Here is a 27,020-nt window from a genome sequence, read left to right as displayed (position 1 = left end):
AAGAAAATAATAATAATAATAATAATAATAATAATTTCCATTAAAGAAAAATACACGCTATAAATATATTTTCATTATAGAGGGTGTTTTGTTCTCCACCTCAACTAATGTGGGACTGCTACCAAATCCACCCCTTTTGGGGCCCAACGTCTTTACCGGCACACCGGTTCGTGTCTATCCCTCTTTGGGGAACAACGAGAGGGTTGGCACATCGTCCGGTGTTTGGCTCTTATACCATTATAACGACCTAGGTCCACCGTTAGCCGATATTGTCCGCTTTGGGCTTTCCCTTTCGGGCTTCCCCTCAAGACTTTAAAATGTGTATGCTAGGGGAAGATTTTCACACCCTTATAAAGTAAGGGTGTTTTATTCTCCTCCCCAACCAATTTGGGACATCATATAATCACAATCATCTCGATCATCTTCATAAGAAATAATCAATCGATATCTTACTTTGTTCTAAATCCAAAAGAGGAATAAGAGCAGTAGCAGAATGGTGATCTTGAAGCTCGTCCAATCCAAAAACTAGCACAAGATCACACTGTTTTTAATCACAATCATCTCGATCATCAACTTCATAAAAAATAATCGATCTATATCTTACTTTGTTCGAAAGAATTAAATTCTAAATTCGGAATAAAGAGTTGTAGCTAAATGACGATCTTGAAGCTCGTGAATCGAGAAACTAGGACAAGAGAAGGATTATACTAATAATCTTAGGATAATTTCTAACTATAGTAAGCAATTTGCAATTTTAAAGAATATTATTATAATGATAAAAAGCTCAATTAACGGTGTACGCCCGCCTTTGTAAAGCTGCCATTCACCGTAAAAACGCCCATGCCTTGGTCAATTCAGAACTCAAAAGGGAAAGGTTTCCACACCCTTATAAAGAATGCTATGTTCCCCTCTCTAACCGAGGTGGGATCTCACAATCCACCCTCGTTGGAGGATTAGAGCCCGATGTTTGACTCTGATACTATTTGTAACAGTCCCTTATCACTAGGATATATTGTCTGCTTTGGTCCATTACGTATCATCGAGACCTGGAACGTAAATTATTCGGAGAGGAACGGAGACGCTGGTATAGTGATGTAGCAGAGTGGACAATACTACGATTGGAAGAAACGGAATTACTATTTGAGACGGCATCGCCGCCACTGATCGGAGCTTGGCGCACCACGTGAGAATCGCCGTCGTCGTCGCCGTCGTACTTCAATGGCGAACGGGAACTTCTCAGAGAGAGAAAGAAAGCTACGCTTGGTGAATTGGTGTTGGCGCCCTTCCACGCTTTTTCACGAATTTGGGCCAAATTCGTAGCCCAGGCCCAATTACAATTGGGCCGCTATAACCCATAGGGGTGGTTCCTTCGTTAAATTAATAAAAACTATATATATTGTCTTAAAAAAAATATCTCTTTAAGTTTTAAAAAATTTTATAATAGTTTTAAACTAAAAAAATTATTTTAAAAAAACGTTCAAAGATATTTTTAGCAATAAAAAAAATATCTTTAAAACTTTTAAAATTATTTAAAAAATACCCTTAAATCCCTTAAATCTTTTATAAAATAATTAAAAAAAAAAAAAACATTCTTACCCTTATACCACATTTAAAAATATTTATATAACTTCGAATTGAAATTTAATTTAGATTAGATATCGATCTGTTGGCCAAGTTTGAGCTTAAAGGGGCTGAGCTACTAGATTCGGAGACATAATTTTCATGGGCGTTCATCTAACATGATATCAGAGTCATGCCCTAAACTTAGCCATGTCAATAGGATTCTTAAATGTCAAACAAAAGACTCCAAAAGAAAAAGGAATCGAGCCTCAACTAAGGAAATGCGTACTTTGTTCGAGGGGAGGTGTTGAATGAAAGTCCCACGTCGGCTAGTTTAGGGAATGTTTATGGGGTTTGTAATCAAGGAATACTCTTTCCATTGGTACGAGGTCTGTTGGTACTGTAGTAGGTAAACTTCAAGGGGAAATAGACATCACTTTCTTTAGGCTTTGTTGATTTATACTACGTGATGATTCTCTTAAAAAAGATTGAACGGTATTTATTTCACTCAAGATTGGGTCTCTTTCTTTTCCAGGTGTTCTGTCAGTGGCTTCCGGTGGTATTCACGTTTGGTTCCTGCAAATTATGACTTCGCCCGGAATGTGAGCAAATATATCAGGTCGATTGCTCAACTGTACTTTGGCTATCTTACTAGGAACTGAATTAGGTTTTTTCGGTGGGTGGAGTCCGTAAAAGGAGACTCAACCTATGGTAAGCTTAAAGCAAAGCCATGAGAGCTTATACTCAGAGTGGACAATATCATACTATTGTGGAGAGTCGTGTTCCGCCCCGAACAATCAGGCTGACCGGAGAAATGATTAAAGGACCATTTTGCCGTTTGGGCAGTACGGGCACCTTTTCTTTACAAAATTGAAAAATGAATTTACTTTTCGGCGGTGCAGCATACGCACGCGCCACGTGACTCCAGGAATATTCCTTTAACCGCGTACGCCGGTCGAATAACCCACGCTGGCATCCACGTGGCATGTGGAAATTATTCTCTACATTGGTTCCATAGTGAGCCTGTCTCTCCCTCGTGAAGTCCGCATTCTCCTCCGTCCAATTAAAGATGAAGATGAATCGGACGGCTAGTAGCCGTGGAGAGCATTGCTAAGAAAAGAGAATCGGCGCTTTGTATATTCTAATTTTCTATTTGGATTTAGTGATACCTTCATATTCGTCGCCGTCCTTCGCTCCATTTGCTTCCTCTCTCCCCCGCCATTGATGATTCCCTGCACTGTCTTTGTTTCTGATTGAAATCGAGTGTGTTTTGTCGTGTTGAATTCCTCTTCTTCGGCTATGTGATTCGATGAACATCTTTGAGTTGAAGTGTACTTTGTATGGATTAATGCAAGTATTTTGTGTTTGGGAAGAGGATCGAGGGGTATAATCAGTAAACAAAGCCTCGAGGTCATTGATGTTTAATGCGTGACTGGATTGGAGATTCCTGTTTGTAGATTGAGGAGTCATTTGTCAGCCTTCCGGTAATTGATTTTGGATTTGTTTCCGATTGAAGTCGAGTGGTGTTTTTGTATTAAATTCGTCGGCCTTGAATTTGAAGTGTGATTGGATTGAATGTATCTGTGTTGGGATGAAGAACGAGGATTATTAATCAGGAAGAAGAAGAATGATGAATTTTCGATGAGTGGAATTTTCTATTCGGTCGAGAATGGAGCGGAACTATCCGTATGAGAATGGAGTGATGATGACGAGAGACACGAAGCCAAGACTGAGATGGACTGCTGATCTTCACGACCGTTTTGTAGACGCGGTCACCAAACTCGGTGGCCCTGAAAGTAAGCTCATGTTCATCATTCTTACAGTTTCGTTGATGTATTTGCAGCATTTCTTGTATCCTTTTGAATGATGATCTTGAACGTTAATAGCATCGTGTTTTTTTAGTCAAATATTTGTTGAACTTGTTCTGTAATCTTCTATTTCTGAGACTGAGATATAATCGATTTTCTAGGCGAGTCCTTCTAACAGTATCGGATATGGATATCTGATTATCGTTATGGGAAATGTAGTGATTAGATTATGTTGGTGGGTAATTTAAATTCATTTAGTCATTTTCTTCTTGATTGAGCTCCTGCGATGAATTATATAATTAATTGTTAGATCAGTATTCTCATTAGATGCTGTCAATGGCAATGTTAAGGTCAACTGCTAGTCGGTAGTTCCTTTTCCTTTTGTCCCTTCTCCAATTCCCAAATCTACTGGGAATGAAGTTCGTGTTAGGAACCACGAATCTCCATAATGGTATGATATTGTTCACTTCGAGTATAAGCTCTCGTGACTTTGCTTTTGGTTTTTTCAAAGGGCCTCATGCCAACGGAGATGTATTCCTTACTTATAAACCCATGATCATCTCCTTAATTAGCCAACGCGGGACTCCCTCCCAACAATCCTCCCCTCAAACAAAGTACAACATAGAGTCTATCGTGAGGCTTAGGTAGCCCTCGAACAACCTCCCCATAATCGAGGCTTGACTCCTTTCTTTAGAGCCCTCAAACAAAGTACACCCTTTGTTCGACACTTGAGCCACTTTTTTACTACACCTTCGAGGCTAGCAATTTTTTTTGTTCGACACTTGAGGATTCTATTGACATGGCTAAGTTAAGGGCATGACTTTGATACCAGGTTAGGAACCACGAATCTCTCCAATGGTATGATATTGTACACTTTGACCATAAGCTCTCGTGACTTTGCTTTTGGTTTTCCCAAAATGCCTCATGCCAATGGAGATGTATTCCTTATAAATCCATGATCGTCTCCTTAATTAGCTAATGTGAGACTCCCTTCCAACAATCCTCAACCGTTCAAAGGGAAAAGTTGTGACCGATTCCCTAAGTACTTTTCTGGACACTCACATCTATTCATGGGATGTGAGAAATTGATTGTCGATTTTAGCTGTTGAATTAGGAAATATAACCTTACGTAAATTGCAGACTTCAAACTTGTAATATCTGTAGTTTCTTCTAGCAATGAATTATACTAATTTAAGCTAATTTGAGGGGGACTGTCTTTTTCAGAAGCAACTCCCAAGTCTGTGTTAAGATTGATGGGTTTAAAGGGCTTGACTTTGTACCACTTGAAGAGTCATTTACAGGTAAATGTTGAAATCATTGCTTCTTGGTATTTCATTTGTCTTGTTACTGATTGGATAGGAATAAAGTATTAACACAACTTTCTGAACCTCAGAAGTATAGACTTGGACTGCAAACTCGAAAGCAAAATGTGGCTGAGCAAAGGAATGAATGTAGTGGTAAGTCTATCTAGACATAGGACAATATGTAGGATCATAAGGACCTCTCATTGGTTGCATTTGCCAATTTTCCCTAAGGACGGTGTGAATTTCTCGAGTTTATTTTATAAGTATTCGTGTACTTGTTTTCTTGGGTAGGCCAAATAACTCGACTAGTAATTTTTATTTTGATATTTTTTCAGGATCTGAAATTACTTATCAATTAGCTTGTTATTCTTCTGAGCGTTCATATTTTACTATTCACCATCTGATTTTAATTCGTATATTCCTCTTGTTTGCATATCGGTGTTCAACTCTAGGAAGCTCATTTATACGTCTCAATATTAACTTTTTCAGGGACTCTGAGCAACTTCATTGGAGTTGAGGAAGATGAGAGGTTTGTCTTGTTGTATCTCATCAAAATAAAATGCTCTTCTTTATGTTCTAACCTTCTCTGTTTTACTGTCATTCCAATGTCTTCAATGGTATTTTGCAAACATACAAATTAGCATAATAATGATTTTCTGATTTTCTCATCATTGACACTAAACTTAAATCGGTAAGAAAAACTAAGCTTCTTGTTAAGTAAGGGTTTTTCAGTCGGTTAAAGTATTGAGAATTGTTGGGAGGAAGTCCCACGTTGGCTAATTAAGGGGATCATCATGAGTTTTCCATTGGTATGAGTCCTTTTGGGGAAACCAAAAGCAAAACCACGAGAGCTTATGTTCAAAGTGGATAATATCATACCATTGTGGAGGTCTATGGTTCCTAAGAGGAAGTTCTCCAACTAGGTAGAATTAAGATAAAAAAAACAAAAAGGAGTCAAACATCCTTGACAGTGTGATTATCTATTGCATAATAGTATCCCATTTTATATTTAACTTTTCAATGCACCTTAATATTAGCTTATGGTCTAACTTAAACAGGGGGATGAAAATTGCTGAGGCACTAAAATCACATGTTGATGTGCAGAAAACAATACTAGAACAACTTGAGGTACATCTTGCTTAATTCTTCTAACTACAACAAATTCAATCCCGAGTTTGTGATCGCTTTTTTACTTTGTTGGCTATTGTAAAGACAGGTACAAAATAAACTACAAATGAGAATAGAAGCTCAAGGAAAATACTTGCAAGATATCTTAGAGAAAGCACAAAAGAGTCTGGCACTTGCCATTAACAGTGACCTTGGTAGTCTTGAAAGCACAGGAATGCAGCTATTAGGCTTTGACGTGGCTTTGTCAGATCAAATGGAAAAAATTAAGAAACAAGAAATGAGAGGAAGCATGACGACTGTAAACGATACTTGTAAGAAGACGGGCGACTCACCCATCCAGATGTGCAAAGTGGAAGCTGGAGAAGAAGACACAAACGAGTTTAATGTTGAAAGGAATATGATCAACTTTGATTTGAATTCAAAAGGTGGCTATGATTACAGTTCAAATGGGGCCGAAATACTCGAGGCCAAAGTGCTTCCTTGTTCGAGGTAATACTCATGCCATAAAATACATACTTCAGTGACATTTGCATCATTACATGTAATCGTAGATTATTTTTGGGAGGGAGCAAGAACTTCCATTTATCTCATCCAATATATTCATGCCCCATGTCCTGAAATTCCAAGTTTTGTTTTCTGTCACAAACATGTTAGTTCTCCAATTCTGTTTTAAACTTTATAAGAAATAGTTTAGAATGAGATAAATGATAAAGATACTACGGTTGTTGCAACTTAGTTGAAATTACTTCTGTGCGTATTAGACTGGGTCCATGTTAAAATATCATCACTAGTTCAATAGGGTCAAACCCAATAATTGTATGAGTACATTGTATATTTAATTTTAGAAAAATGATTTAGGTATTTTGACATTTCATATCAAGACGGCTAATTATTCATTATAACCTTAAGTAGGGGATAATCTAATCAATCTTTCTTTAGAATTGATTAGCACGAAGAGATGGATCAAATACTAGTATCCTAGACATGCTTTAGGGATTAGGGCCTATTTGGAATGACGACTTTTTTTTAAAAGTCATTAAAAATCATTCCAAACATGATATTAATCTTTCCCAATAGAAAAATATCTCATTAAGAAAGTCGATGGAAAGGAAACCGAAACCGAAGTTAGAACGAAAAGGAAATAAATTGACATTGTAAAGTTTTAGTGCAGATACTGGGAATCAAACTAAACAAAACGGGTAAAGAAATTAACATCTGTGTTGGTTTGCTTTGTATTGCATGTATACTGTTTATGCTAACTTGGTAGATAACTTCACAACCTTTTATTTGCTGTCCTCATGAAAACATCTTCAGGTGATCAACCATGCCAGTGTAGATCATTTCAGGATACAGCTTTTGAAGCGTTTTCTCCGCCACCTATTTCGAAGTTTGTCGAGCAACGTTCGAAGAATCTATGGTAAGTTCATAACCTCTTCTTCTGCATATGCCACTTGCCTTTGTTCATATGAATGAAGAATTTGAAAAGGTTGAAGTAACCATAGCAACTCTTGGCCATCACTAAAGTATGGTATGATAATGTTCACGTTTTTTCCCTCATTTGTCTCGTTGTAAAATATCGACATATTTGTTTTGGTAATGATCCTTGTTTTAAGGTCGAGTTTTTCTTATTAAACTCACTCGACGAATTCGAAATTTCGACTAGAAACTGTATGTAACGGCCCAAACCTTCCGCTAGCAGATATTGTCATATTTGGACTTTCCCTTTCCGGCTTTCTCTCAAGAATTTTAAAACGCGTCTGCTAGGAAGAGGTTTTCACACCCTTTCCTTCTCCTCCCCAATCGACGTGGAATCTCACACTATAATAATAGGCCTTAGCTAAAGGAATTGTTCCTTGGGAACTCATGTTCTTTATTGAACTTGCCTACCATCTGATCGGTATAGTAGGTAAGTATATCATCCATCGAGAAGTATGTCATGAAGTAATGGATTGAATCCAAATCCAAATATTTTTCTTAATAAGTGCACTCAACAAATTCGAAATTTCAACTAGATACCGTATGTAACGGCTCAAGCCTACCGCTAGTAGATATTGTCCTCTTTGGGCTTTCCCTTTCGGGCTTCCCCTCAAGGGTCTTAAACGCGTTTGCTAGGAAGAAGTTTTCATACCCTTATAAAATTTTTTTCGTTTTCCTCCCAAATCGATGTGGAATCTCTAGTAGGCCATAGCTAAAGGAATTGCTCTTTGGGAACACATATTATTTATTGAACATGCCTACCAACCGACTGACATAGTAGGTAGTATATCATTCATCGAGAAGTAAGTCATGAAGTAACGGATTGGATCCAAATCCAAATATTTTTGGCACGACAAGGAAACTAAAAAGAAAAAAGAGTAGAAATTTAACAGTATTTTCATTTTGCATATAAAGTTGATAATCATTAAAGTGCTCATAAGAAGATCTTGAGATAGTCATCCATGCGAGTGTAGTTCACTTCTGGATAAAGCTTTGAAGCTTCTTCTTCTCCTTCTCCTATTTCAAAATTTGTCAAACAACCTTCAAAGAATATGTGATAGAAATGTCCCACTCCAGCCTGCTGTGCTATGTCCAGATCTGCATCAATATTATACTTTTTTATTTTTTATTTTTGAATACAGGTCCACCGTTAAGACTTTCTCTCAAGGTTTTTAAAACGTGTCTGCTAGGGAGAGGTTTTTACACCCTTATAAATGGTGTTTCGCTCTCCTCCCCAACCGATGTGGGACATCACAATCCACCTCCTGAATCAAGGTTTTTAAAACGTGTCTGCTAGGGAGAGGTTTTCACACCCTTATAAATGGTGTTTCGCTCTCCTCCCCAACCGATGTGGGACATCACAATCCACCTCCTGAATCAAGGTTTTTAAAACGTGTCTGCTAGGGAGAGGTTTTCACACCCTTATAAATGGTGTTTCGCTCTCCTCCCCAACCGATGTGGGACATCACAATCCACCTCCTGAATCAAGGTTTTTAAAACGTGTCTGCTAGGGAGAGGTTTTCACACCCTTATAAATGGTGTTTCGCTCTCCTCCCCAACCGATGTGGGACATCACAATCCACCCCCCTTCGGGAGGTTTTCACACCCTTATAAAGGGTGTTTCACTCTCCTCTCCAACCGATGTGGGATATCACAATCCACCCCCTTTCAGGGCCTAACATCCTTACTGGGAGAGGTTTCCACACCCTTATAAAGGATGTTTCGCTCTCCTCTCCAACAGATGAGGGATATAATAATTCACCCCCCTTTGGGGCCCAACATCCTTACTAGCACACCGCATCGTGTCTACCCTCTTCGGGGAACAGCCTCCTCACTGGCAATCGCCTGGTGTCTGGTTCTGATACCATTTGTAACAGCTTAGGCCCACCGCTAACAGATATTGTCATTTTTAGACTTTCTCTCAAGATTTTTAAAACAACTATGTTAGGGAAAGGTTTCCACACCCCTTACAAAGGGTGTTTTGTTCTCCTTTCCAACCGAGGTGGACATCACATTTTCATTATATATAAAATTTGAGTGTTATATATATTATATAAAACTTTACCTTTCATCCTCGTAAGAAAATCTTGAGCAGAAACACGGTTCTTTTCTAATACTTTTCCAGAAAGTGCTTCCCATTTCTGAATCAGTTCTCTTTGGGAGAGAATGTTGTGTGGAGGCCTAATATACACTGTTTTGTTCATAGTTCGAGGATCTGTTGCTGCCTTCACGATGTACGTTGCAATGTCATCTTCGTCCACGTATACCGCTGTAAATTTTGTCATAAAATTATTTATATTTCAATTAAGATGTCTACAGAATAGAGTGGGGACGGGATCAATCCCCATTCTTATAAAATTTCTCACTTATTTTCACGGAGATCGAAATCGAGATCCTCCCCTTGGAATTTGCAGGGCTTGGGGTGGGCAGGGTGGGAAGGGCAACGTGAAATACCCGTTTAGCTAATAGAGAGAAATCTCTTTCTATTCCCTTCCCATTCTCTATTTAAACGGAGATTTTTCACTCCATATACGATGGGACTCGTGAATTAAATGAACATCTCTATATTTAAACAACATTATTCTTTAACAATATATCATTGACCAAAACGTTAAAAGTTTGACTACCGACCTCATCGACACCTAGCATTGGAAAATAAAAAGAGAAGCGTTCGAGTTTATATTAAGAATAATTGGTGGTGGGTTACCTTTAACGTTGCCATCTCCATAAAGGGTAACTTGATGTGTTGGAGGAACAAGAGTGTGCATTTGAGACAGGCTACCGGCAAAGTAACCGGCAAAGCAATTGGCTGAGACGTAGGTGAAAGGAATGTTGGCTTCTTCTATTGCTTTTCTTATCATCATTTTTTGATCAAATGTTTCTCTTCCGGGTTCGAGTGCATCTCTCATTCTTGCTGGGTCTATTCCGTACTCTGATGGTAAGAATCTCTGTATCAAGAATTTCGATAAATTAGTCTGTTCGTTTATATTAAATCACTGATCAACCTAAAAGATAAAGCGAATTGAGTCTCGAGAAATTTTATTGTAGGTTAAGAGTTTAGTTTATGAAGTATAAAGTTTGTGTCTATTTCGTTTATCAATCGTAAAAAATGTGTTTAATACTTGATATGTTTGTTAAATTTGAATTAAAAAAAGAGCGTGACTAGTGTTCAGTAAGAAATATTTTTCGATTACAAACTTTAAATATTTTTAATCTTTTTAAGAGTAGGATCAAAGTCAACTCTAACAGCTCAAGCCCACTGCAAACAGATATTGTATGCTTTGGTCCATTACGTATCATCGTTAGCCTCATGATTTTAAAACGTGTCATCTACTAGGTTGAGGTTTCTACACCCTTATAAGGAATGATTTGTTCCCCTCTCCAACCGATGTGGGATCTCACAATCCACCCCTTGGGGTCCCAGCATCCTCGCTGGTATCTTGCCTAGTGTCTGACTCTGATATCATTTGTAACAGCCTAAGTCAGCCGCCAGTAGATATTGTCCGGTTTGGTCCATTACGTATCACTATGAGCCTCACGGTTTTAAAACGTGTCTAGGTCTACTAAAGAGAGGTTTCCACACTCTTATAAGAATGCTTCATTCCCCTCTCTAATTGATATGGGATCTCACAATCCACTCCCTTGGGGGCCAGTGTCCTCGTTGGTACACTGCTCAGTGTCCTACACGTAAATTTCAATCCTAAATATGAATATGAATAGGAAAGTGGAAGAGGGTAAGAAAGAAAACCTTGACATTGCCAGCAACTTGAATGGCTTCAACAAGCTTGAGTTGGAGGAGAAGGTTATGTGACCTGAAATGGACACCGGACATGGCCGATATCACGACGTCGACTCGCTTCACTGCGTCGACAAGGCTGTGAAAGTCCGAGAAAGAGGCGGGCACGAGAACCGCCCCCTGTCTCTTAAAGGAGAGCAGGAGCTGAAGCTTCTCAATGTCGAGACCAATCTCAGGCCGTTGAACCACATACGTCTGGTGCCCCTCCAAAAGGCTGGCCTTTACAATCCTCTTCCCCAAATAACCAGTCCCACCCACCACAAGAACCTTCATCTTTCCTTTACCTCTTCCAATCAAACTCACCTTCTCCCTTTATAGCCTTCAAACTCTCTCTTGCTTCGCTTGCAATTCTAAATTGCTAACTTTTCTCCAACCACTCTCATTCCTTTAAGAGTAATGTTAGGTCTACAAAGCTTTCCGTCAATATCTAATTAGGGTCGTAAATAATATGATTGTAAGATCTCACATCCGATGAAGAGGAGAACGGAACATTCTTTACAGGGCGTGGAAACCTCTTCTTAACAGATACGTTTTAAAAATCTTGAGGGAAAGCTTGAATGGAAAACCCCAAATGGTATCAACGCCAGACATCGGGCGATGTGCCAGCGAGGAGGCTGAGCCCTGAAAGGGGTGGACACGAGATGATGTGCCAATAAGAACGTTGGGCTCCGAAGGGGAGTGGATTGTGGGGTCCTTAAGCCCTGAAAGGGGTGGACACGAGATGATGTGCCAATAAGGACGTGGAGCCCAGAAGGAGAGTGGATTGTGAGGTCTCACATCGGTTGGAGAAGAAAACGAAACATTGTTTATAAGGAAGAGAGCTAGAGAGATTTTTCTCCATTAGCTAAATGGGACAATAAATAAATATTATATCCCGTCTTCGACCTTATCTAAATTCGTGTGCTACCCCAACATATATATATATATATATATATATATATATATATATATATAATAAATATGTTTTAAAAAATATATAAAAATTAAAAAATTTATCTACCAAATTGAAATAGATGTTAGTGATATAAAATTTTAAAAAATAAATAAAAAATAGAAAAAAATAAATATATAAAAAGGAATAGGTAAATTAATTACCTAATCTTATTATATTTGAATAATTAATTTTAGAAACCTTTTCAAATACCAAATTTCTTTGACCAAAAACAAATATCATAACTAATAATGAAATTAATCCTTATTTATTTAGTTATTAAATTTTAATTTAGTTTGGTCACCTAACATTCTCTACAAATAACAACTATTGAAAATAATAATAATAATAATAATAATAATAATGGATATATATATATATATATATATATATATATATATATATATATATATATATTTTAATACATTAATTTTGGGAATGGAATATTGAGATGACTTGCACTTGAGTTTTTGCTTATTTCTTTATTCATCCCAACAACTACACAAACATTATTTATTTATTTATTTTTTTTCTCTATTTTCACTCTTTTTAAAATATTCTTCCAATGAAACAAATTAATTAAAATTTTCTTTAAACAAAAAATAAATTGAGCGAAAATCTTATTTAAATCATTATCAAACATAAAATAAGTTAATTATAAATTAATTAAGCGAATTTAAAACATAACTTCAGTTAAAACGTCACATATATAAAACAAATGTGAAACATATCGATACTGACATTTTAACTTAATTAGTGTGAGTCCTATCATTTGTCTCGTACGTTCTTGTCATTACTTGAAAAATAAAATTTTGAAAAAAATTTGAATATTAAAAATATTCGACACGTAACCCCTAATGAAACCCCTAATGAAGTTGAGTTATACACGAGGATCTGCGAGACCTAAATAATTACTGTCAAAATATGTAATTTTTTTTTTATTAATTTCATCTCAAATATATTAAAAAAAATAAATAAAATAAGGTAGGTGAATTCAAGTCTATATCTTAACAACCTTACTGATATTTCAATATATTTGACTTTGCAATTTTTTTTTTGTCCACTAAAAAAAGTATCCAATCATTTAAAAGCAAAGTATTGGATAAAATAAATAAATAAATAAAAAGGGTAATTTTTAAATTCAAGTTTCTATTTTTAAAACAAAAATTAATAATATTTATCATTTAAAACTAATTTTTTTTAGTTTAAAGATATTATTAATCATCTTCCATTACATTTTTATTAATTTAGCCAATATTTTAAAACCTAATTTGTTGATTAATTTTAACTATTAATAAAAAGTTAATACAATTTTCTTTTTTCTTTTTTGATATTTTACAATTATTCTTTTTTCGTTTTAAATTTTTTAACAGATTTTTATTACAATCAAATAATCATAAAATATTTTTTTATAATATTTTATTATTATCTTTTTACGTTTTAAAATATTTTATTAAAATATTTTAATCAGATTTCTATTACAATCAAATAATCATAATTTTTTTTTAATATTTTACCATTATCTTTTTATATTTTAAAATATTTTAATTAAATTTCTATTAAAAAGAATATTCTTTTTGATATTTTACAATTATCTTTTTACGTTTTAAAATATTTTAGTCAGATTTTTATTACCATCAAATAATCACATACAAACCCTATAAACCCTCATTCCAAGAATATCAAGAAATACATTTACCAGAAATACATTCATAGTGTCTTTCTTAAATACTAATGGATTCTCATGATCGCCCTCTCTTGCTTGTGGGAGTGAGATTCAGACCTACTGATCAACAGCTTCTTCAATATCTATATTGGAAGATTCACGGCCAACCATATTTCAAACGTGCAGTCTTAGACTCTGATCTTTATGGAGAAATAGAGCTATGGGAAATCTGGCTACGTTTTGGAGGCATCGACGGCGAATATCTCTATTTCTTCACCAAACTCAAGAGGTCCACCAATAACTCTGGACGTTTGTCAGCGCATATCAACCGTAAGGTCGGCTTGGCCAACGGTACATGGAGTGGCGAGAACTCGGCCAGTCCAATTTTTGCTACCAAAACCGATAAAACAATAATCGGCTATTGCAAACGCTTTAGGTTCGTTCTGTCGTTTTGATTTCAATTTTTGTTAGAATCTTTAACCTTATGTTTGTGTCCTTGGAACATTTAAGTCATTGAATACATTTTAGGTACGAGAATGCCCAATTGCCGAAACATCATGGGGAATGGATTATGCATGAATATAGCTTGCATCAAGATTCGATACAACAAGCTGCAGATTCAGATTATGTTTTATGCCGATTCAAAAAGAATGAAAGACTTAAAAGAAAATTACAAAAAAATCTCGAGGAGAAGCAACTTAGCAAGAGAAGAATAACCACCTGAATTCTTTAACGGTAGAAGTCATGCAATAAAAGACGATTAAAGATATAATTCTATTTTACAACCTACACCGTATTAACATTTAAGATGATGGGACAGATTTGAATCGTAAATTTTTAATTTTTAATTTTTAATTTTATGAGATTCTAGTTATTTACTTAATAAATTTTTTTAATCAGTTAAAAATAATTAACAGACTTTGTGCTTTCATTTGAAAAGCCTAAAATCTCTCTTAATTTTTTTAACTTCCATATTTGCCTTTGACGAATTTAAGAAAAAATATAATAAATTTAATTAAAACTCTATACACCCTTTATAATTATTCGGATACAATCATAGATAAAATATATTAAAAGTTCACAAACAAACACAAATTGATTTATAATTATTCACATAAAAAAAATCAATAAAAAACAACAAACGAAAATGGTAACATATTAACGTAATTTAATATTATCATAAAACTAAAGACAGCTAAATCCGATATTTATTGAGAATTGGTTAAAATAAGAAAAAAAGATAGGGATAGATCATCAAATTAAATAAACAATTAAAATGATTAGTTAGAGATGTTGTATGTAATAAAAATAAAAATACTATAAAATATTTAAATTACAATACGTGTGATCTTCATAAAGGTAGAGAGCCCTAAACAAAACAAAATAAGAAATTAAAAATAATAAAATAATATACTCGAGCATGGGTATCCTTAGAGAGGCCAAGGTACCACTCTGGCAAACTTATTAATACGGATTCTTAATATAATTTATATATTTTTAATTGGCTCGGGTCAACCCGAAGGTTTGATCCACGAACTCGAAACCGAACCGATTCAATTCGAGTTCAGAAAAATGAACCAAACTCTACCCGAAATGTTAATCCAACCCAACCCAACCCTTATAGTTCGGGTTGGGTCTATCCGGGTTGTCGGATTGTCAAGTTGAATGTACACCCCCAACCAATTGGGGTGATCATATCCTAGATACGCACCTTCGTTACACCATACACCATTTGTTTCTCACTGATGAGGGGTAACTAAAGTTGTTTGATGAGGCCTTACACGTAAGAGTAAGCTATAGATGATGAGATGAAATATTTGAGTGCACCGAAATAGATTTTTGGGATGAGAATATTTTGAGATACATCCACAAGCACATTGAATCTATGAATTGGCTTTTGAGAGAACTATAGCTAATACTTCACTTCATTATGACAATGATAAACTAGTTCTACAACGTTTTATAAATTCTGATTGAATGGAGATGTAAACTCTAGTAAAAGCACACGTGAAGACCCATCGGAGATAATGGTGAACAGATGACGTGTTAGTCGTTGTCGAAAGAGAGATTAAGAACAGACAGGAGAGTGCATGGATATAGAGAGAAAACATGAAAAGAACGCGCAGATCAGTTTCAGGTCGACTAAACCGAGATTTGGAATCCGTTAGAAACTTAAGTGCACCCGCTTGCAACCCAAACTTGTCGAAGCCTAATCCTCAAAACGTCCTTGTCCAGCTCATACACGTGACCCATGACCTTTGGCCCAAAACCCATCCAGAATCCATCTCTACTCGTCGACCCGATCCGCACGTCACTCCATAACCTTGATCCCCACGTGCCTCAACTCGCTTATGATCCTCGTGTCTGCTCTGCATACCCGACCCAGTCGCTAGTGTGACTTGCACCTTTCTCCTAACTTTAGCATGACTTTGAGCGACATGGCTTCGACCCACGCCTTTCCCCTAACTTCGGCATTGCTCGACGGCTCCAATTCGGCTTAGTCGATACATTTGACTCCGTTTGGATTTATTTAATGTTTTTGGACCTTTTCCTAACATTTTGGACCATTTTCAAACTGTTTTTGACGTTTTTGGGAGCAATTGAAGTCGGTATGACCTAGTATTTGTCATCTTATGTTAAAATTTGGCTAAAAGTTGAACTAGTTGACACCTTTAGATGAATTAAATTGTATATCTAGGTCGTGACTCAATGATGTGGGTTTACAAAGGTGGAATTGGACTTTAAGGAGCGGTTTTTAACCAGCTTTAGGATTACTTACTAAATTCTATTCGGGCCAACCAAGTAAGTGGCTCTACGGTTGGCTTGGTTGCATAAATTTTATTATGTACGATGATGTGTGCCCTATGGCCCCAACACTTATCTTGATTACTATTTTGTATTATGCTATGTAAAGTTATACTATCTCATGTTATGTCTAGTAGTACTATGCTATGCCATGTTATGGCAATATGTTACGATTATGATAATCTCCATAAATTATGTATGCATAATTCACACTCATTATGTTATCAATGAATGAGGGTTTGACTTGCATCACCAATTAATTTCCATGATTTTAACCTATGGGAACTTCATGCACTCTTGTGTGTCATATGCATTGGGATACTTCCCCGTTATGATTAGTACGGACGTGTACCTTATGATTTTAAGCGGGTCATTTCCCTCCATGGTGTTCGGTAGCCTATTAACAAGTGCTAGCCTGACGAGCCAGACCCACAGGGTAGCAGGCCCACCTAGTAGGCCCATGTTGGCATGCGTGAGCCATGTGTAGAGGAGAAAAAAGTCTTTCTTCCTCTCCCTATTCAACTACCCATCCTACGCACCGACGCTCTCTTATCTATTAGCCTGTGCTGCCCGAACCGAAAAGCTACTTGAGACCATGCCATGCCATGACGTCTTTAAAATGACAGGTCTTACCATATTGCATGTGCTTGCATTTCCCTACCCCAAGAGTGGAGTTACTTCCTGATTATTTCTTACAACAAGTAAAGGTAAGACGATCCATGTACGAATGACAGCATCGCGATTAAAGTCAAGGAACCAATGTTAGAGTAGTTACATTCATGTCTGTTTAATAGTCTTAGGTTAGTTCATGTCATTATTTAATTTATATCATTTATCTTCCGCTTTATTACTTATAACTACTAGGTTTTAAGATTTTGTTTTTAACGATAAGTTCTCGATACCATTCTAAAATATCTTAAACGGATGTTCTTTATACACATTAATCCTGTCATGCATATAATAATATAAAATTGATCATGAAAGTGCTCAAATAAATCTTGAGATAACCATCCGTACGAGTATAGTTCATTTCGGGATAAAGCTTAGAAGCTTCTTCTCCTTCTCCCACTTCAAAATTAGTCATACAACCGTCCAAGAATATTTTACGGTGAATTCAAGTCTATATCATAATAACATTACTCATTTTTCAATATATTTGACTTTGCAATTTTTCTTTTTTTTGTCCCTAAAAAAAGTATTCGATCATTTAAAAGCAAAGATTTGATAAAAATAAAATAAAATAAAATAAAAATGGTAATTTTTAAATTCAAATTTTTATTTTAAAACAAAATATTAATAATATGTATTATAAGTATTTTTATAACCATTTTTAAAATTTTAAAAGGTTACTTTTTTGAAATTTTGTTTAGATAAAAGGTAAAATTCAAAAATATTTTTATTAATTTAGCCAATAATTAAAACCTTATTTATTCATTAATTTTAACAATTAATAAAAATTAATACAAAATATTCTTTTTCATATTTTACAAATATTTTTTTTTTATATTTTAAAATATTTTAATCAGATTTTTATTAAATCAAATAACCATAATATATATATATATATTTTTTAAATTTTATTTTACAATTATCTCTTGACGTTTTAAAATATTTTGATTAGATTTCTATTACAATTTGATATTTTCAAATTATCTTTTTACGTTTTAAAATATTTTAATGAGATTTCTATTACAATCAAATAATCACATATAAACTTATAAAAAGCTCATTCCAAGAATATCAAGAAATACATTCACGAGAAATACATTCACAGAGTCTTTCTCAAATACTAATGGGTTCTCATGATCCTTCTCTATTGCCCGTGGGAGTGAGATTCAGGCCTACCGATCCACAACTTCTTCAGTACTTGCATTGGAAGATTCATGGGCAACCATATTTCAAACGTGCAGTCTTAGACTGTGATCTTTATGGAGAAATGGAGCCATGGGAAATCTGGCTACGGTTCGGAGGCATGGACGGCGAAGATCTCTATTTCTTCACCAAACTCAAGAGGTCAACCAATAACTCTGGACGTTTGTCGGCGCATATCAACCGCAAGGTTGGCTTGGCCAACGGTACATGGAGTGGCGAGAACTCGGCCAATCCAATTTTTGCTACAAAAACCGATAAAACAATAATCGGTTATTGCAAACGCTTTAGGTTCGTTCTGTCATTTTGATTTCAATTTTTGTTAGAATCTTTAACCTTATGTTTGTGTCCTTGGAACATTTAAGTCATTGAATACATTTTAGGTACGAGAATGTCCAGTTGCCCGAGCATCATGGGGAATGGATTATGCATGAATATAGCTTGTATCAAGATTCGATACAACAAGCGGTAGATTCAGATTATGTTTTATGCCGATTCAAAAAGAACGAAAGACTTAAAAGAAAATTACAAAAAAATCTCGAGGAGGAGCAACTTAGCAAGAGAAGAATGACCACCTGAATTCTTTCATAATGGAAGTCGTGCAATAAGAGACGATCAAAGATATGATTCTGCATTACAACCTACACAGTAATAACACTTAAGATGATCCGACCCATTTGACTGATAAATTTTTAATTTTTAATTTTATGAGATTCTAGTTATTTACTTAATTTTATGTAATATTGAGGATAGATATAATTTTTTCCAAAATAGTTATAAAAAAAAAAAAAAAATTATGTGCTTTCATTTGAAAAAGCCTAAAATCTCTCTTAATTTTTTTTAACTTCCAAATTTTACCATTCGAATTTAAGAAAAAAATATAATAAATTTAATTAAAAAAAAAAAAAAAAATTAGGTTCGCCTATTCATCAATATATTATTACTAAAGGATTAAATATTTAATTTAATCTTAATTATTATTATAAATTTTGTATATTAAATATTTTACAATATTATATAACTTATAATATATTAACCTGTTTTACTTTTAATAAATTTATGCATATTCCAGCTATTATCATTATTTTTCAAAATTTAGGAAATTACATTTTATATATTAAATATAATAAAAAAAAATATATATTTTTCATTATTTGTGAAGTCGGTCCAACGCCATCCTAACATATGAACCAATTCGTAATGGGTTTACATGGTTCGAGTTAGGTTGAGTTGGGTCGTCGAATTGTCAAATATTTTTTTTTAAGTTTTATTTATCCACAATTTATATTATTCCGATACAATCTGGATAAAATATATAAAAGTTCATAAAAACCCTCTATTTTCGAGTTTGTTATCGAGTTATCAAATTTTTTTTAAAGTTTTATTTATCCACCATTTATATTATTGGGATACAATATTAGATAAAATATATTAAGAGTTCACAAACAAACACAAATCGATTTATAATTATTCACAAAAAAAAAAAAAAAAAAAAAACCCGCGAGAATTGTAACTTATTCACATAGTTTAACATTGTCATAAAACTAAAGACAGATGAATACCGATATTTCTTGAGAATTGATTAAAATAAGAAAAATATAAGGATAGATCATCAAATTAAATAAATAATAGAAATGATTACTTAAAGATATTGTATATAAGAAAAATAAAAATACTATAAAATATTTTAATTTCAATATGTGGGACTATGATAGAGCTAGAGAGCCCTAAAAATAAGAAATTAAAAGTAATAAATAAGACGTTATAACATATTAACATAGCTTAACATTGTCATAAAACTAAAGACAGCTGAATACCGACATTTCTTGAGAATTAGTTAAAGTAAGAAAAATATCATAATTTAACATTGTCATAAAGCTAAAGAAAGTTGGATACCGATATTTATTGAGAATTGAATAAAATAAGAAAAATATAAAGATATATCATCAAATTAAATAAACAATGGAATATTTGCACGGTTGGATTGGAGTTGAAAACTTTAAAATGTCAACCACATGCTTTGAACTTAGACGAGTGAAGCCCAATAGATTTCTAGTTTATCTCCTTAAGGCACGCAAACCTATCAACGTTAAAAAAAACTTTATTGTTTTTCTTTTTTTTTTTTTCATTTTGATTTTGTAATGGTCAAATGGTCAAATTGACTTCGTTCTTTGTGAGATTAAAGGGGATCGGAATTGAATCCCGACCACATTTTGTTAGAAGACTATAAATACCCACGATATGTTATATAAAAATCAGATTGGTGAATAAATGAAATTAAGATCTCGAATTGAGACGTTTTCCTTAGAAATCTGAGCATCAATTTTGTCATTTCTAAGTTTGTAGCAATTCTTGTGGTAAAATTGCATCCGGGCCATTCAATCAAGCCGTGATCAAGTTCAATTGTGTAGTGACTCAAGTTAGAACAAGGTTCCAAATCTTGTTCTAGATCTTCGATCCTAAGAGGTAATCTGATTCGAGCCTTATCTCTCGGTTGATCAAATTTCGTATGAGGAGCTGTTAATTACTTTGATTCAAGGGTTCTTACTTCAACAAAAGTTTGGATCGTTGTGCTGAGGATTAGGGTTGCCTTATCACAACCTAACCCAACTCTTATAGTTGGGGTTAGGTTGGTCCGGGTTGTTGGGTTGTGGGGTTGAATGTACACCCCTACCAATTGGGGTGATCATATCCTATTTAGTCACCTTCATTACACCATACACCATCTGTTGTTGACTCATGAGGGGTAACTAAAGTTGTTTGATGAGGTCTTACAAGTAGGAGTAAGGTATGGATGATGAGATGAAAGATTTGAGTGCACCGAAATAGATTTCTGGGATGGAAATTTTTTGAGGTACATCCATGGGCACATTGAATCTATGAATTGGCCTTTGGGATAGTTGAGAGGTATAGTTCGTATTTCACTTCATTATGACAATGACAAGTTTTTATAAATTCTGATTGAGTGGAGATGTAGACTCTAGTAAAAGCACATGTGAAGACCTATCGGAGTTAATGGTGAACGGAAGACGTGTTAGTCATCGTCGAAAGAGAGACTAAGAACAGACAGGAAGGTGCATGGATATAGAGAGAAAACGCGAAAGGAACGTGCAAGTCAGTTTCGGGTCGACTAAACCCATATTCGGAATCCGTTAGAAACTTAATTGCACCCGCTTGCAACCCAAACTTGTCATAGCCTAATCCACAAAACGTCCCAGTCAAGCTCGTACACGCGACCCATGACCTTTGGCCCAAAACCCATCCAGAGTCCATCTCTACTCGTCGACCCGATCTACACGTCACTCCATAACCCTGTTCCCCACGTGCCTCAACTCGGTTATGATCCTCGCGTCTGCTCTGCATACCCGACCCGGTCGCTAGTGTACCTGCATGTTTCTCCTAACTTCAGCACGACTTCGATCGACATGGCTTCGACCCACACCTTTCCCTTAACTTCGGCATTGCTCAACGACTCCAATTCGGATTAGTCGACATATTTGGCTCGGCTTGGATTTATTTAAAGTTTTTGGACTTGTTCCTAATATTTTAGACCATTTTCGAGCTGTTTTTTTATGCTTTTGGGAGCAATTGAAGTCAAAATGAATTTAGGTTACATTTTGGTTAAATGTTGAATTAGTTGACACTGTTTGATGAATTAAATTATATATCGCTCTGACCTGATGACATGGGTTTACGTAGGTGGAATTGGACTTTAAGGAGCGATTTCGAACAAGGTTTAGGATTACTTAGTTATTTTGGTTCAGGCCAACAAAGCAAGTGGCTCTACTGTTGGCTTAGTTGGATAAATTTTATTAAGTACGATGATGAAGTGGCTCTACTATTGACTTGGTTGGTTAAATTTTATTATGAAGGATGATTCGTGTCATATGGCCCCAACACATGTCATGATTATTATGCTATGTCATGTTATGCTATGTTATACTAAGTTTTACTATCCCATGTTATATCGGTTAAAATAAGACTCACTAATATGTGAAATAACTCTTACACACACTAACAATCGAACGCTCCGATAATGCTTCGTGAAAGTACTACTCGCGTACTTGTGAAGGAGATGTCGAGAGGAGAGAGACAAGGAGACAGAGAATACTAAAAAAAACATTTTCCTATTTCACTGTACTTCTAGTTTTTGTTTTCTCTTGCTATTGCTCTTACTTTACGAAGATGAGTAGGTATTTATACCTTCTCTATCACTAATAATAGGGTGAGAGAAACTCTCGTAAACCCCTACCATCGTCCACTAAAAAACTCTGGGCCTTTTCTTTAAATGTCTTTTTCAAATTTACTTTGGTAACCTAATAAATTTACTAAAGTTGACATTAAGTTTATTTAAAACAAAAACTAACGTTCAGCAATTAAGTTTATTCCAACAAAACTCCCCATAAACTTAAATGCTATATATTCAACGATTTCATGTGCGTCGTTTTCGCTTTCTCGAGCTCAGTCATAGTTTCGTCAATTTCTTCTCTTTGTCCTCGAGCAGCAAATTAAGCTCGTCCTTTTCTGACGAGACTTCATTTGGAGCTTCTCGAGAACAGCCCATTTGAGACACCAACTCCTCATTTCTCCTGTTCTCAACCACGCTCGACTCAAACGTCATAGCTTCTTTCAGTTTACTAAATTCCCTTCACAAGTCCACAACGACATGTTCCACTTCCATTTTTTCTTCCTTCATCAATCGTGTGTCATAAATTCACTGCCTCCTGTTGGACCCGATTTAGGTTCACGTCGAGTGAGTCTCTCTGTTGAGTTAGCATCTCTAAATCTTTCTCCTTCCTCACTAGCTCTTCCACTAGAGCATCAATCTTCATTAACAAGCCATTATCTTTCTTTATACCTTCTTCAATTTTTCACAAGCTCAGATATTAACTTCCCATTCTCTTCCTTCTCGTGTTTGAGATAGAGAGAACTCTCACTCAACTAAGCCACTCCCAATCTTTCTCCTCCCTCACTAGCTCTTCCACTAGAGCATCAATCTCCATTAACAAGCCATTATCTTTCTCTATACCTTCTTCAATTTTTTCACAAGCTCAGATATTAACTTCCCATTCTCTTCCTTCTCGTGTTTGAGATAGAGAGAACTCTCACTCAGCTAAGCCACTCCCTTCTCTAACCTTTCTTAGATGTCCCACATTGGTTGGGGAGGAGAACAAACCACCATTTATAAGGGTGTGGAAATTTTTCCCTAGCAGATGCGTTTTAAAGCCTTGAGGGGAAGCCCGAAAGGGAAAGGCCAAAGAGAACAATATCTGCTAGCGGTAGATCTTGGCCGTTACAAATGGTATCAGAGTCAGACACCAAACGATGTGTCAGCCTTCTCGCTGTTCCCCAAAGGGGGGTAGACGCGAGAGAGTGTGCCAGTAAGGACACTGGGCACAAAGGGGGGTAGATTTGGGGGCGGTCCCACATCGATTGGATGAACGAAGGGGAGTGGATTGTGATGTCCAACATTGGTTGGGGAGAAGAACAAACCACCATTTATAAGGGTGTGGAAACGTTCCCCTAGTAGACGTATTTTAAAGTCTTTAGAGAGAAGTCCGAAAGGGAAAGCCCAAGGAGGACAATATCTGCTAGCAGTAGATCTTAGCCATTACACTTTCAATCTTTCTTTTTTCTCCCATTTTCTCTTCCATTCTCATCATATTTCTTCTTTCTTCCTCAAATTGCTTTTCCTGACATTGGAGCTCTCTCTCTTCGAGCTCAAGCTCTCTATTATCCGATTGTTCATTCCTTCTTCGATTTTCTCGTCTCCAATATCGTGATTTTGCTAAATCCGCTGCATATCACCTTATTTCCAACAATTTCCACCGCCTCACGACTACTTTCATCGTCTTTTGCTCCGCCATGTCCTTTTGTTTTCAGCTCTTCTCTGTTATCCTATTGTTCATCATTCTTCGGTTTTCTCGTCTCCAATATCGTGATTTCGCCAAATCCGCTACGTATCACCTCATTTCCAACAATTTCCACCGCCTCACGACTACTTCCATCGTCTTTTGCACCGCCGTCTTCTTTTGTTTTCAGCTCTTCATTTTGAGCCATCAAGAGAATGTCTTCGTTTGTTGTGTCATCCAAAGCTAGGTTGATCGTTTCTTCCACCTTTTTCTCGGCTCGACAATCTCTTGCAAAATGCCCTACTCTGCCACAATTGTGACATTTTTCAGAGTTACAATCATTCGCATAGTGACCATATTTTTTACATTTATAGCACTGAATGTTGGAATAATATCCTTGACTGCATCCTCTTCCAGGCCAATTTGCTTGGCTCGACTATCTCTTCTCCTTATAGTATCCTTCATTGTTGCTACCTTGACCACCTCGACCATTTCCGCGACTTCCATGACTTCTACCTTTAAAATTTTAAGAGTAGGGTACCTTTTCATCTTTTATTAATGTCTTGGTTTGAAGTGCTTGATCGAGTGTTTCCTCCTTCTTCTTACGTTGCTCGTGTGCCTCGAGAGAACTGGCGAGCTCATCAATCGTGAACATCGCCAGGTCCTTTAACTCTTCTATCGCACATACAACATTCTCGAAGTTGTTGGTTAATGACCTCGAGATCTTCTCCACAACCCACGTCTTGGGTAACATTTCTCCGTTTCGATTGAGTTGGTTTAGCACAGTCTGTACACGCGTAGTCAGATATATTTTCTGACTCTTTCATCTTCATGCTCTCCAACTCGCCACGAAGAGTTTGGAGACGCACTTGCTTGACTCGGTCGATTCCTTTGAACACCTTTTCTAAAGTGTCCCACGCTTCTTTTGAAGTAGTTGCCCTGACAATCTTCTCAAAGCCCGACTCGTCAACTGCCCGGAACAACATGCATAATGTCGCTTTATTTTGTGCTGCCGTATAACCCGTGGTATCCTTTGGTTCTTCAAAACCTTTTTTGACCACCTCCCATGCGTCTTGAGAACCGAGAAGAGCTTTCATTTGGATGCTCCAATTCTCGTAGTTCGTCTTCGTTAATCGCTGTAGCGGCATTTGACCCATCATATTCGCCATCGACTCTTATACCAATTTGTTAAAATAAGACTCACTAATCCGTGAAATAACTCTCTCACACACTAACAATCGAACGCTCCGATACCGCTTTGTGAAAGTACTACTCGCATACTTGTGAAGGAGATGTCGAGAGGGGAGAGACAAAGAGATAAATAATACTGAAAAAACTTTTTTCTATTGCACTCTACTTATTGTTTTTCTTTTGTCTTGGTCTATGCTCTTGGTTGGGATGAGGTATTAATACCTTTTCTATTCCTAATAATAGGGCGAGAGAAATAAACCCTTACCATCCTTCCCCTAAAAAAAAACTCTTGACCTTTTCTTTCAACTCAATTTTTCAAATTTACTCTCCTAACCTAATAAATTTACTAGAGTTGACATTATGTTTATTTAAACAAAAATCAACCTTCAGCATTTAAGTTTATTCCAATAATATTATGTAGTACTATGTTATGTCATGTCACGTCATGTTATGACAATATGTTATGATTATGATAATCTATGATGCGTAACCCTCTATAAAATATGTCATGTAAACTATGCAACTTACAAAAGACTTTACACAAATTATGTATGCATAATTCACAGACTCATTATATTGTAGATGAACAGAGGTTTGACTTGCATCATCAGTTTATTTCAAGAATTTTAAGCTATGGGGATCTCATACATTCTTGTGTGCATATTATTCGGATACTTTTCTGTTATGATTAGTACGAACGCATACCTTATTATTTACGACATTTATGTTCGTCACGATGTTATGCTAATCATTTCCCTCCATGGTGTTCAGCAGCTCATTAGCAAGTGCTAGTCTGACGAGCCAGACCCAAGGAGTAGCGAGCCCATGTTGGCATGCGTGAGCAACGTGTAGAGAAGTACTGCACATCCATTTTTACCCGGACCGGAAAGCTACTTGAGACCATGCCATGCCATGATGTTTTTGAAATGATAGGTCTCACCAAATTGCATGTGCTTGCATTTGTTGAAGCTAATAATAGAAGTTTGAATTAGTTACTACGGAAGAGAAGGAGGAGGTGAATTCAATTTCATCCACAAAAATCCCAACCAACTCCGAGAATCCCCCTATAAAAGGACCTCCCTCCCCATCATTCAAATCACTCCTCCTCTCAATCTCACTTCAGTTTTCTGTTGTCACCAACAACTGGTATCAGAGCAGTCTTGCAGCAGCAAAAATGGCAGCAGAAAAATAAGTTGAGAGCTACGTTCAGCCCGCCATCCCGAGGTTCGATGGTCACTATGATCATTGGGCGATGTTGATGGAAAATTTTCTCAGATCAAAGGAGTTCTTTGATATGGTGGAGACGGGTTATGAAGAGCAAAATGAAGGCGAGGTACTCTCAGCTGATCAACAGCAACTGTTGGCAGCATCGAAGTTGAAGGACCTGAAGGTCAAGAACTATTTATTTCAGTCCATTGATAGAACTATCTTGGAAACAATGCTTCAGAAGAAGACATCCAAGGAAATTTGGGATTCTATGAGGAGGAAGTATCAAGGCTCAACGAGAGTAAAACGTGCTCAACTACAAGCCGTCAGAAGAGACTTTGAAATTCTCCAAATGCAAAAGGGAGAAACGGTGAATGATTATATTGGCAAGGTTATAAGTCTTGCAAGTAAAATGAGGATGCATGGTG

At 36.0% G+C, this 27,020-nt stretch overlaps 4 protein-coding genes across 7 annotated transcripts; 3 read left to right on the top strand and 1 right to left on the bottom strand.

Moving 5' to 3' along the window:
- Positions 1 to 2,708: 2,708 nt before the first annotated feature.
- On the top strand, positions 2,709 to 7,494 carry LOC111776474 (myb family transcription factor PHL11). Of its 4 annotated transcripts, XM_023655921.1 has the most exons (8): positions 2,710 to 3,044; positions 3,158 to 3,356; positions 4,593 to 4,669; positions 4,762 to 4,825; positions 5,162 to 5,201; positions 5,731 to 5,800; positions 5,889 to 6,289; positions 7,115 to 7,446. In XM_023655921.1, the coding sequence occupies exons 2-8, from the start codon at positions 3,230 to 3,232 to the stop codon at positions 7,116 to 7,118; spliced, it is 783 nt and encodes a 260-aa protein (XP_023511689.1). In that variant the 5' UTR covers positions 2,710 to 3,044; positions 3,158 to 3,229; the 3' UTR covers positions 7,119 to 7,446. The 4 variants fall into 4 exon arrangements, with proteins under 4 accessions (XP_023511688.1, XP_023511690.1, XP_023511689.1 ...); XM_023655919.1 differs by having other exon boundaries at positions 2,710 to 3,356; XM_023655920.1 differs by lacking the exon at positions 7,115 to 7,446 and having other exon boundaries at positions 2,709 to 3,356; positions 5,889 to 6,293.
- A 495-nt stretch (positions 7,495 to 7,989) lies between these two features.
- Positions 7,990 to 11,356, bottom strand: LOC111776321 (isoflavone reductase homolog). Its single transcript, XM_023655746.1, has 4 exons — positions 11,025 to 11,356; positions 9,984 to 10,224; positions 9,342 to 9,545; positions 7,990 to 8,374 (listed from the first exon to the last, which is right to left on the bottom strand). Exons 1-4 carry the CDS (start codon positions 11,343 to 11,345, stop codon positions 8,211 to 8,213), a joined length of 930 nt encoding a protein of 309 aa, XP_023511514.1. The 5' UTR covers positions 11,346 to 11,356; the 3' UTR covers positions 7,990 to 8,210.
- Positions 11,357 to 13,737: 2,381 nt separating this feature from the next.
- On the top strand, positions 13,738 to 14,393 carry LOC111776338 (NAC transcription factor 25-like). Its single transcript, XM_023655769.1, has 2 exons — positions 13,738 to 14,105; positions 14,198 to 14,393. The coding sequence occupies exons 1-2, from the start codon at positions 13,738 to 13,740 to the stop codon at positions 14,391 to 14,393; spliced, it is 564 nt and encodes a 187-aa protein (XP_023511537.1).
- Positions 14,394 to 18,266: 3,873 nt separating this feature from the next.
- On the top strand, positions 18,267 to 18,922 carry LOC111776337 (NAC transcription factor 25-like). The gene is made up of 2 exons (XM_023655767.1): positions 18,267 to 18,634; positions 18,727 to 18,922. The coding sequence occupies exons 1-2, from the start codon at positions 18,267 to 18,269 to the stop codon at positions 18,920 to 18,922; spliced, it is 564 nt and encodes a 187-aa protein (XP_023511535.1).
- The last annotated feature ends 8,098 nt before the right edge of the window (positions 18,923 to 27,020 follow it).

This window comes from Cucurbita pepo, chromosome LG15 (assembly GCF_002806865.2).
Source record: "Cucurbita pepo subsp. pepo cultivar mu-cu-16 chromosome LG15, ASM280686v2, whole genome shotgun sequence".
In the NCBI taxonomy this organism is placed as follows: Eukaryota; Viridiplantae; Streptophyta; class Magnoliopsida; order Cucurbitales; family Cucurbitaceae; genus Cucurbita; species Cucurbita pepo.
Note: the sequence above shows the minus strand (reverse complement) of the source record. Positions and strands in the feature narration are given on the sequence as shown.